Consider the following 13,042-nt stretch of genomic DNA (forward strand, 5'->3'; position numbering starts at 1 on the left):
GAAGAGCAAACCAGCCATAATATTCCCTTAAGCCAAAGTCTAATCCAGAGCAAGGCCCTAACTCTTCAATTCTGTGAAGGATGAGAGAGGTGAGGAAGCTGCAGGATAGTTTGGAGCTGGCAGAGGTTGGTCTATGAGGTTTAAGAATTAGATGTACAGCCTGAAGGTGACTAAACTGTGGCAATCTCATGATAAAACTTTAAGGGATGAAGAGTTGCTTCTTATGAATGAGCAAAGAAAGTGGTTTCTTGGGATGGAAACAACTCCCGGTGAAGATACTGTGAAGACTACTGAAATGACACCAAAGTACTTAGAATATAAAATAAACTTAATTGATAAAGCAGTGGCAGAGTTTGAAGGATTGACTCCAGTTTTCAAAGTAGTTTTTTTTTTCTTTTTTTTTTTTCAAAGTAGTTCTAATGTGGGTAAAATTCTGTCAGACAGCATTGCATGCTATAGAGAAATCATTTGTGAAAGGAAGAGTCAATTCATGTGGAAGACTTTATTGTTTTCTTATTTTAGGAAATTGCCACAGTCACCCCAGTGTTTAGCAACCACCGTCCTGATTAGTCAGCAGCTATCAGCATGGAGGCAAGATCCTCTACTATTAAAAAGATTACAACTTGCTGAAGGCTCAGATGATGACTAGCATTTTTTGACAATAAAGAATTTAATTAAGGAGTGTATTTTTTTAGACATAATGTACACTTAATGGACCACAGTATAGTGTAAATATAACTTTTATGTGCATTGGGGCATCAAAAAATTCATGTGACTCTCTATATTGCAATATTTGCTTTAGTGGCAGTCTGAAACTGAATCCATAATATCTCTGAAGTATGCCTGTAATGTTAGGACTTGAAGGGATCTGAGAGATCGTGTGATTCAGTCCTATTCTTCTTATACATGAGGAGAGTGAGGTGCAGAGAGACCAAAGAGACTTGCCAAGGTTTTCAGCTAATTAGTAACACAAAATAGTAACACCTGCACCTGCTTCCTAGTTGTTATTTTTTTAGGCAAAACATTCTTTGACATAAATCACAGAAATATCTTTTTGGATCTACTTCTCTTAGAGTAATAAAAAGAAAACCAAAAATGAACAAATGGGACCTAATTAATCTGAAAAGCTTTTGCACAGCAAAGGAAACCATAAATAAAACAAAAAGACAACCCACAGAATGGGAGAAAATATTTGCAAATGATGCAGCTGACAAGGGATTAATCTCTAAAATATATTGATACAAATAGCTCACACAGCTCAGTATCAAAAAGCAAGCAACCTAGTGTTGTTCTCATTCCACCACTTGGGTTGTGAATTAAGCTTGGGAAGCCCTCTGTAACTAGTCACTGATTATCTGATCTTGTCATTCTCCCACCCCCACCGCCCTCCAGTTTATTTAACTGGGTAAACAGCATTACTTACATTAAAAAAAAGTAAAATCTCCATGAAGTTCACTGATTTAGGATAACCGCTGTTCACTAATGCAGCCGATTCATAGAGTGATAGAATGATAACAAATGGATTTAAATTTCAGGACGAAGAAATTTTTTTTTGTGGTTTCAAAAATGTGGTCTAAGGAATATAGATAAAATGAGTGTGGAGGAAAAGATCTAGTTTCCTTGGTGTTTTTTTTAAATCTTTAAATATTTGTTCACATCTCTGGTTATTTCTTTTTTTTTAATTTTTTTTTCCATTTATTTTTATTAGTTGGAGGCTAATTACTTTACAATATTGTAGTGGTTTTTGCCATACATTGACATGAATCAGCCATGGATTTACATGTGTTCCCCATCCTGAACCCCCCTCCCACCTGTCCTTTTTTTACTTCAAAGTTTATAGAAAAGCATTTATTGAAGGCCCACTGTGTATAAGAATTTGCCCTAAGTTCTGAGAAAAAAAAAATAGCAAACGGTTTTACTGAGATTTATATACCATTTAAATTTCTCAAACTCCTGGAAATACAGAGAAAAATAACTTTAAATTTTAAAACACAATAATCTTGAAATTGCAAAAGTAGATCATTGAATGAGAATAATTGAATATATGGCACATTAAAAAATGCAAATTGCAGCTCAAAGTATATTTATAAACCTTCAAAATTTCTTGTGCAGGGAAACCCATTTCCCTGCTTCAGTTCAATTGCTTAATCTGCCAAAATTAGATTAGCAAAAGCATTAATGTGTGTTTGAAGTATGGAAATCCAATATTTTGACAAATTTTAACCAGATGAGAAAAATAAGTACCAACCCTTGCACCTGCCTGAGACCTTTGCCATTTAGGTTCATAGTTCTTACCCCTGGTTTGCTGATTCCCGGCTTATTTTTCCTGTAGAATTTGTTAAATGAGTTTCCCTCGTGCAATAAATTGACCTGAAAGATCACAGCAGTTTGCTTTGGAAACCAAATGAACACTTTCAAGTCTCTTGGTATCTTGTGATACAACTCATTCGTAACCATTTTTTGGAGTATGGAAATATTTAGGAAAATTAGTAAAGTAGATATCACATGCATAATTTGACTCAGAGAGTCACTCACATTTTTGCTTTTTGGCTTTGAAATCACTGGAAGGGGAAATAAACAGAAAGAGGAGAGAGGAGAAAATGGTATAGGAACAGATGTTTCTGAGATGAGATGGATGTGGTGGCTGAGAAGTTGGGCACATTAAAAGCCTTGGTTTCAGACCGTAGCTCCTACAACCTGCAGGTCTGAGGCTTTTGCAGAGGGCTGATTGATGGTATTTGCCATCTTGGGATGACTGGTTCAAGCTTTGAGATTGACTGATCAGTGAACCAATTTAGATATGGGCCCCTTGGCTCAGAAATTGCACAAAGGACGATGGCAGCAGTGAGTAGAGTAAATTTGATGAGATGTCAGGATTCTCTTAAAACACTGGTCTTGGCTTTCTGTGCAGCCTTGGATTGAATACCATTGAATTCCACCTGGGGGAAACAAGAGATCATGATAGAAGAATCCCTTAGAGGATGCAACTGACCTGGCTTCAGATGCTTCAGATAACAGGTCAAAAAAAGGAAAAAAAGGTTCATCTGTACCATTTTTCTAGATGCCACATATAAGCGATATTATACGATATTTGTTTTTCCCTTTCTGACTTCACTCTGTACGACAGTGTCTAGGTCTATCTACATCTCAGCAAACAGCACTATTTCCTTCCTTTTTATAACATATATACACTACTATGTATCAAATAGATAACTGAGAACTGACTGTATAGCACAGGGAACTCTATATTCAGTGTCCATGATGACCTACATTGGAAAGCTATTTTAAAAAGAAGGGATATCTATATCTATATATCTATACCTATTTATCTATATCTATCTATCTATCTATCTATCTGATTCACTTTGCTGTCCAGGAGAAACTAACATTTACAACACTGTAAAGCAACTATACTCCAGTTAAAAAAAAAAACAACCAAGAACAAAGGAAAACAAAGTGAAAGCTCTAGATCTATGAGAATACAATCATCTTGCCTTTTAAGAACTCCCACCTAAAGTTATTCTAGTTGGGTACATTACAATACAAAGCTTTGAAACTGTAAAACAAAATAGCTTTCAAACTCAGTTGACAAAAGCTATGCAATTGCCTTTCACTATGTAGAAGTTTCTGAAATGTTAGCTGTTTGGAGACTTCCTAATAATCATCCCTCAGTTTTACCCAGGTCATGAGCTATTCAAAGGGCTGAATCCACAGAGTTGTTTAAATGTGTAAGTGCTTCTTAGGAATGGAGGCATGTCCTTGACCTCATTTAATTTTCCCCCAATTATAAGTACATGTGCACTGTAGAAAATGTGGAAAATACACAGAAGTACAAAGTAAGTGACAATACTGTCTAGTAACTCCCCCAGTTGTATGGGGGAGAACACCAAGAACATTTCTTTAAAGGCAGCAAAACATATGACTCTTTGGAAATTTGAGAAAACGGCAGTCTTTTTCAATTGGGAGTAATTTTGTTCCCCAACCTAAGGACATTAGATAATGCCCCAAACCATTTTTTATTATTGAATTATAAGAATGACTTATATATATTTTGAAAATGAATCCTTTATCAGATATTCTTCCAGTTTTTGACTTTTCATTCTTCTAACAGAATATCTTTCTTATTAAAAAATTTTTTTGGCTGCACCACATGGCTTACCCCAATAAGGGATCAAACCCACACCCTATGCGTTGGAAGGCAAAGTCTTAACCACTAGACTGCCAGGGAAGTCCCCAGAAACATTTTTATTGTTACAACTTAGAAGATATTACTGGGATGAAGTGAGTATAAGCCAGAGATGTGCTAACCATCCTAGAATACATAAAATAGCCCTATATAACAAAGAATTATCCTGTCAAAGTGTCAGTAGTGTTGACAAACTGTTGATAAAACAATCAAAAGCCTAAGTTCTGATTGTATTTGTTTTGTGTCAGCGTGAAATGGCAGACTTTCCATGTTAGAAAACTGTTCTTCCTACAACATTGTAATTATTCTAGGTCCTTGACCCAACCAAGAGATATATATTGTCAAGATTTTGCTGTATAAGCTTCCAGGCTTTTATGTGCAGAGTTTTTATGATGAGCTTACTAGAGGCCTACCTGTACACCTTGAGGAAGAGAAGAGCAGTCACTGAAAGCTAATATTTCATGGCTCTGGGGCGTGGAGGGGCTTGGCCCCTTTCCTCTTTGATAAGAAAGGGGCTCTTGATTGGCACAGGTCAGAGTCAGAGGGAACTTGGGATTCGGAGAGGGGATGAAGGTTACATCGGTTGAACAAAGCTCAAGTAACCCTATTAAAACCAGCACCCCAGCAGACATGACCCCAGATTCTCGTCCTCTCTCTCAACTGACTTTGATTTCCTCTCATTTTTTTCTCCTCTTCCATTTTCATAGACAATTTTAGAGTTTCACTTTGTGGATTTTTATACATAAGTGGTATACTACACATATTGTTTTGTCCATGAATTTTTTTCTGCCCAACAATTTAAAAAATATTTTTTCATGTTAACAGAGTGATCTGTTCATTCTAAGTATTGCATAGCAATCCAGGAACTGAATATATCATAGTTTAACAGTTACCTATAGACATTTAGATCATTTCCAGTTACTGTCCTATCAAACATAATGTTGCAATAACCTTGGTACATGCTTTTTTGTGTTACATGTATTTCTCTGCAGTAGCTTCCAAGAAATGAATTGCTTTGTAGAAAATTGAGCTCATTTAAAATTTTAACTGAAATTCACAAATTGTCTCAAAAAAGCCAAACCAATCTAAACTGTCATTAGAAAATGTATGAGTTCCCATTTTCCCGCATAGTCACTAACACTTGCTATTACAAAACTCTTGTAATTTTTAGAGATCTGATGGGTTAAAAATATTTTTGTAATTTGAATTTCTTTGATATTTACTCTTAGGTTGAGCAGTTTTTCATGTTTTTAGGTTAAGTCATTTATATCTCCTCTTCTGAAAATTACCTTTACATCTCCTTTAACAATTTTGTTTCTTTTTGATAGTTGGTCTTTGAAAAACTTAGTTTTCTAGAAGTCATTTATTCTGGGAAGATATTAATATTTTTTCTGTTATTTATTTCCAATTATTTTCACTCAGTTTATCCATCATCTTTTTAATTTTGGGGTTATCATTCATTTCATAAATTTTAAAATATTGATATATTCAAATTTATCTGTTATTTCCTTTATAATCTTGCCTTTTGGATGTTAAAGAGGCCTACTTTCTTTTAAGTTTAATATATGTCCTTCAATATTTTCTTCTAAAATTTTCATCATTTGGATTTTTGTTTCTTTAATTCATGTGGACAAGGCTGGGTTTCTGGACATGAAACCTATGTGATTGCACAGAGCCCTACACTTAGAAGAAAATTATCTATTAATTTTTTGTGAGGATGTGAATGATGTGAATGAGGCAGTATATAGATTTCTTTAGGAATGCATGCTCTGTAGTTAAACACTCGCATTCGAATTAGCCAGCACTGCTTAGCTGTGTAACATCATGTAAATTTCTCCTCAGATTTCTCATCCTTAAATTGGGAATAGTGACAAGATCCAGCTCAAATCATTGTTTTACTGATGTGATGTAATCCAGGTAAAGCCCTTAGTAAAGAATCTAACATGTAGTAAATGCTCATTCAATGTTTGCTCTTATGTAAGTTTTCCGAGAAGGGGAGGGTGGGATGTTTCGAAAGAACAGCATGTATATTATCTGTGGTGAAACAGACCACCAGCCCAGGTGGGAGGCATGAGTCAAGTGCTCGGGCCTGTTGGGCTGGGAAGATCCAGAGGAATCGGGTGGAGAGGGAGGTGGGATGGGAGACCAGGATGGGGAATTCGTGTAACTCTATGGCTGATTCATATCAATGTATGACAAAACCCACTGAAAAAAATAAAAATAAAAAAATTTAAAAAAAAAAAAATAAAAAAAATAAAGATTTTTAAAGTGTCGTGACTTACCTTTAATAAGGATCTCTTTTATACAGTACTGTCCAGGTTTTGTTCTGCAGGTTCCAAAGTCCAAAAGACATCCATGAAAGGGGATTGAGAGGTTGCATTGTCTACAAATCACACCTCCAACAGCTCAAGTACAGGATAGGATAAATAAGGGGAAAATAGAGATAGATATCAGAGAGGGAAAAAAAGACAGAGAAAAGAATAATCCAAAAATGAAGTAGTGATTTTAATTTTAAAAAATAAACAATATTTTATAAATTGATTCTAAAAACTCATATAAATTTCAAATATTTTATTTTGGGAATTTAATGGGGTGAATTTTATAACATATGCAACATTAAAAAAGTGGAAGCACTCTGAACGAATTAAAAATGAAGCCAGGTGGGCTAAACAACTTAGTTGGTTAAAATAAATTCAGGAACTCAGAGCCTAATTAAATTAAACCAAAGTTTATTTAGCCAGAATATTTAATTGCAGCCATATATTCACTGCTAGGCCTTTGTTTCAATGTTTAAGGCAGTACATTGCATGTAGTGGGTTCTCTGTGAGCATTTATTGCTTAATGTTTGGGTATTGTTGTTGTTTAGTTGCTAAGTTGTATCCAACTGTTTTTCAACCCCATGGACTGTAGCCTGCCAGGCTCTTCTGTTCATGGGATTTCCCAGGCAAGAATTTTGGAGTGGGTTGCTGTTTCCTTCTCCAGGGGATCTTCCTGACCCAGGGATCAAACTTGGGTCTCCTGCACTGTAGGCAGCTCCTTTACCGTTGAGCCATAAGGGAAGCCCTGTTTGCACATTGGTAGATTCTAACTCAAGTTCTGTGGAGGCTGTGAAAATCATTTTATCTTGGCTTAAAAGAGTTATTTATTTTGGTTATGTAGAAGTAGCCCAGAAACTCTTGAACTTAATCAACATAGGTGAGATTGGAAGACATTAACTGGAATATCCCTTTTCAAATCTGACTATGCATCAGATTTACTTAAGCAGTTAAAATGAACACAGATTTCCACAGCCTCCACAGCACCTAAGTTAGAATGGAGTGGGGCCCAGGAATCTGTATTTTAGGTGCCCAGAAACAGTGGAGGACTTTAGATTTGAATGAAGATGTCTGGACCAGTTTTTGAGAAGCACTGGTTCTACTGAATTCAGGAGTCTCCTCTGTAATAACCCCTGCAGGAAGCCTTGGCTTATGATGGAGAGCTCATTATCATAAAAAAAAAAGCCCCCCCCCCCCAAAAAAAAGCTCAGATTGTTAAAGGATTCTTCAGAAATTGAACTAAAATTTGTCTTATGTTCATTGTTCCAATCTTTTAATATATGAAAACCATTGCCATTCCACTCCTATTCACTGATTAACTCCAAAGAAACATTTATGAAATATTTTGTGCAAAGTATTTTTAAAATAATCTTTAAAAAATATTTATTTATTTAGTGCTCCAGGTTTTAGCTGCAGCATGTGGAGTCTTCAGTCTTCCTTGTGGTATGTGGAATATTTAGTTGCGCCATGCAAACTCTTAGGTGCAACATGTAGGACCTATCGTTTCCAGGGATGGAACCTGAGCCCCCTGCTTTGGGAGCTTGGAATCTTAGCCGCTGGACCACTGGGGTAGTCCTGTGCAATGTATTTTATATTTCTGACATACTGGGAGTTGGAAGAGATCATTTTTAATAGAAATTAGTCTGGCTAATGAGGCTAATTAATCTCTGTTGACCACTCTCTCCAGTTTCAAACTCTTCTCAAGACATTTTGGTTTATTTGGTTCACACTGGTACTCTCCCTGAGCATGACAAACTTTCAATCTATAATCAATGATCAACCAACAAATATTTTTTAAAGAACTTAGTTTCTGCCAAGAAGCCTGTTAAGCAATTTACATGCATTAGCCCAGTCATTTCCCACAACTAACCTTTCAGGCAGGTATAGTTTTCTACGTTTCACACAAAAGGAAACTGAGGTCATAAAATTTTAAGTAGTTCACTCCAGAGGCAGAGACAGGAGTTAAAAAAGGTCTATTTGAATCCAAACCCCTTGTTTTGAGCAAATACTCCATGTCCCTGAAGCTGGCTACCTTTGTGTATCTCAAACCTTCTGCTGTCACCCTTCTTGCTGGAGATTTTGAGTCTTCCAAGATTCAAGATCAGTTACCTGCCCAGAGTACTAGAGCTGCTTGCTTCTTCAAGTCATGCCCATGTGAATTTTCCTCCTGGATTCGTGAGTTCTCAAATCACAATTTGTCCTTAGAGATCCACTGCAAGGCTCAGTGGGCCCGCATGCTGGGGAGCTTACATGATGCTGGATCTTTCTCTGTCATGGGTGAAATGGGTGGTCCAGCAGCTAGACCTAAGGCCCCTGGACTGTTTTTCTGGATGAGATCTGTTCTAGTTTCTTTCTCTCTCTCCTTCCTTCTGATTCCACACCCGACATTGATAACCCTCTTCCTAAAAACTTGGCCCTGATATTCTTTACTATAACTGAAGACAATGCCTTAACTTTTAGGCTTTTTTTGACGGTGCTTGTTCCATCACATGACTACTCATCAACATATTCACAGATCCCATACCCTTTCTTCCAGTCTCTTTTTGTCTGAAAATGTATTGTTGGTTTTATTAATATAACTACACATGATATATTCCAATTTGACAACTAAATTCGAAGTTTCAGGTTTTATATCAAATTAGTAGTTTCCTCACACGATTAATTCTGAAGTATGCTACTTTATGACCTTATTGTGGGGAAAACCTAACAGTCTATATTTAATTATTCAAATGCATATTAAAAATATATATGTAATTTCCTAAACATTATAAATCACAGTGATGGTGACCTTTTTAAAATAACCATCCTTGCTTCATGGGCACTCCTTACTTCATAATTTCTCTCTATGCTGAATCCTCTTCTTTAACCCTCACATCTTTTCTATGTATCCAACAAAATTAATACAATCCCCTGCCTGAATAATTTTTTTCATGATAACCAAAAGACAGGAAAACTGTTCTCTTGAAAGTTTTCACCTATTCCAGTGTCCCCCTGCACATTCTTTACAGAAGAGGAATATGAAGACTTCAAATACAGCAGAGACCCTAGCAGTTTGAGTTTGCTCCTATACTCTGCAAGGGATAATCAGAACTCTATTGTGAATTGTATTTAGTAATGAGGGCAGTGTGGGAAGCAGAGGCTACAAATAGGTGGTCCAGCAGCTAGACCTGGTTTGTTTAACTCGGGCCATATTTATAAAGGCTTCCTGCCTAGTTTGGTTAGTTCCAGCTTAATGATAGTAATAGCAACTTCTGGGCCACCATCTACCAACTCCGTGTGCTCATATATAAAATGAGAAATAATAGCACTTAACTCTTAGGATTGTGGCACGGATTCAGTGCACTAATACAAATATTTAGACCAGTACCTGGCATATAGGAAGTGATGAATAAATGTTAGCTCCGGGTTCAATCCCTGGGTTGGGAAGATCCCCTGGAGAAGGGAAAGGCTACCCACTTCAGTATTCTGGCCTGGAGAATTCCATGGACTGTATTACAGTCCAGGGGCTTGCAAAGAGTCGGACACAACTGAGCGACTTTCACTTTCTTACTATTAAGGGTTTACTTAAACTTTGCTATAAACACCTTAAATACTTTATTTAAGACCACCCTCCACTTATAATTTTGCAATTTCTTGAGTAATTTTTCCTCTTTTTGATTTATGTGTTCTTAATGACTTACCACCGAAGAGGCAGAAAAAGATAAAAGCACCGTTGAAGACAGGCCTCATTCTAAGATTTCTAGCCAAAATGAAGATGGAAGGAAAGACATGTACCACCATTAAATCTAAGCAGTAAAGCTGTACATTTGTTAGCTATTATAAAATGGGAAATGACTAAAGTTTCATTTATTTCATTAAGAAGGTATAAATAAATTCACTTTGTGAAGGAAAAACAATGTATTTGTAAAAAATTCACTGTAAACATCTCCTAGTTTCAGAACATTTTAAGTTTAAGTGTCTTCTTATCAAATGCCGTTCCCACCCTCAATAATTTCCCTGAATTACAAAACTAGGAAATGAAGTAGATAATGTTTCTAGAATAATATACTGTTAAAAATACTTTTAACTATTAGGCAAAAATTTTTATATATGCTTCTTCACAAACTAATGCTTTCATTGCAAATGATCATATTTATAAGGAAACATGATAGTTAACAATAGTTAATATTTATTAAAATGAAGGGAAAGAAATTGTCAGGTTGGCTAAAATAAAACATTTCAGTTATATATGACTTACCTGCCTTCTTCATTAGTATGTTGTGGGAATTCTCTAGGTCTTAACTTCTCTAAAGGATAACAGGAAAAATTTCTGGTGTAATAGTTTGTTATAACTGAAGCCAGCAAGGCAGGTCTCTGATCCTCTAGATTCTAAACAGTTTAAACAGTAAAAATTGCCCAAGTAAACAGACATAAAAATTTTCACCTGAACTGTCTGATCTATATGGAACTTAATTGCTTTATTTATGAAATTAACCTAATAAAACTAAGTCAGGTACCAGTTAAACAAATTAACTATAAATTTGGCTAATAATTTCTAAGTTCCCTATGCTACAGATTAGTTCACATACACATAGCCATATGAGCATTTTTTTCTGTTCATTACATAAAGTACTCGATCTTGATATTAAAAAAATACCATATAATCTTTACAGTAGAACTTGACACATTCAGAAAGCTATTTGGTTTTTAGAAATGTTTATTTCTGAAGTAATACATAGTTCCAAGTTAGTACAATCTTTTTGAAGCAGATTAAAATATAATATGAAGACTGTTGAAATCACTTTGGAACATGTTCCCACCAAATTGAGTGTCTACCCCAAATGTAACCATATTAAATATGTTGGGTGTCTTTTTTATTCTGAGCATTTTTATAATGTATCTGTAATTTGGGAATATGTATAATATTACTTTTTGTAAAAATAGTATCATATACTACATATAATTTTTTCCTTTGTGTTTCACTCAAAAATATGTTTAAAATCTTTTGAGGTCAGTCTTTAAAACTACTTCTTTTTTTCATTGCTATATAATATTTTTGTTATGGACCTACTATATTTATTTAGCCATTCCCTGGTTGATTGGGCTTCCCTGGTGTCTCAGACAGTGAAGAATCTGCCTGCAATGTGGGAGACCTGGGTTCAATCCCTGGGTTGGGAAGATCACCTGGAGAAGGAATTGGCTACCCCCTCCACTGTTCTGGCCTGGAGAATTTCATGGACTATACAGTCCATGGCGTCGCACAGAGTTGGACATGACTGAGCGACTTTCTCTTTTGCTTTCACTTTTCCTGGTTAATGGCACATCAGTTCAGTTCAGTCGCTCAGTCTTGTCTGACTCTTTGCAACCCCATGAACTGCAGCATGCCAGGCCATCACCAACTCTCAGAGTCCACCCAAACCCATGTCCATTGGTTTGGTGATGCCATCCAACCATCTTATCCTCTGTCGTCCCCTTCTCCTCCTACCCTCAATCTTTCCCAGCATCAGGGTCTTTTCAAATGAGTCAGCTCTTCGCATCAGGTGGCCAAAGTATTGGAGTTTCAGCTTCAGCCTCAGTCCTTCCAGTGAACACCCAGGACTGATCTCCTTTAGGATGGACTGGTTTGATTTCCTTGCAGTCTGAGGGATGATCAAGAGTCTTCTCCAACACCACAGATCAAAACATCAATTCTTCAGTGCTCAGCTTTCTTTATAGTCCAATTCTCACATCGATACATGACCACTGGAAAAACCATAGCCTTGACTAGATGGACCTTTGTTGGCAAAGTAATGTCTCTGCTTTTTTAACTTTTTAAAGTTAATAAGTTGACCATAACTTTCCTTCCAAGGAGTGAGCGTCTTTTAATTTCATGGCTGCAGTCACCATCTGCAGTGATTTTGGAACCCCCCAAAATAAAGTCATCCACTGTTTCCACTGTTTTCCCATCTAGTTGCCAAGAAGTGATGGGACAGGATGCCATGATCTTAGTTTTCTGAATGTTGACCTTTAAGCCAACTTTTTCACTGTCCTCTTTCACTTTCATCAAGAGGCTCTTTAGTTCTTCACTTTCTGCCATAAAGGTAGTGTCATCTGCATATCTGAAGTTATTGATATTTCTCCCGGCAATCTTGATTCCAACTTGTGCTTCATCCAGCCCAGCGTTTCTCATGATGTACTCTGCTTATAAGTTAAGTAAGCAGGGTGACAATATACAGCCTTGACATACTCCTTTTCTTATTTGGAACCAGTCTGTTGTTCCATGTCCAGTTCTAACTGTTGCTTCCTGACCGGCATACAGGTTTCTCAAGAGGCAGGTCAGGTGGTCTGGTATTCCCATCTCTTTCAGAATTTTCCACAGTTTATTGTGATCCACACAGTCAAAGACTTTTGCATAGTCAATAAAGCAGAAATAGATGTTTTTCTGGAACTCTCTTGCTTTTTCGATGATCCAGCGGATGTTGGCAATTTGATCTCTGGTTCCTCTGCCTTTTCTAAAGTCAGCTTGAACATCTGGAAGCTTATGGTTCACATATTGCTGAAGCCTGGCTTGGAGAATTTTGAG

The 13,042-nt window shown here is 36.4% G+C and overlaps 1 protein-coding gene across 1 annotated transcript; it reads right to left on the bottom strand.

The window, feature by feature from the left end:
• Positions 1 to 2,814: 2,814 nt before the first annotated feature.
• On the bottom strand, positions 2,815 to 10,751 carry C17H9orf57 (chromosome 17 C9orf57 homolog). The gene is made up of 3 exons (XM_065907855.1): positions 10,739 to 10,751; positions 6,469 to 6,591; positions 2,815 to 2,939 (listed from the first exon to the last, which is right to left on the bottom strand). Exons 1-3 carry the CDS (start codon positions 10,749 to 10,751, stop codon positions 2,815 to 2,817), a joined length of 261 nt encoding a protein of 86 aa, XP_065763927.1.
• Between the last annotated feature and the right edge of the window lie 2,291 nt (positions 10,752 to 13,042).

Source organism: Muntiacus reevesi, chromosome 17 (assembly GCF_963930625.1).
Source record: "Muntiacus reevesi chromosome 17, mMunRee1.1, whole genome shotgun sequence".
Taxonomy (NCBI): domain Eukaryota; kingdom Metazoa; phylum Chordata; class Mammalia; order Artiodactyla; family Cervidae; genus Muntiacus; species Muntiacus reevesi.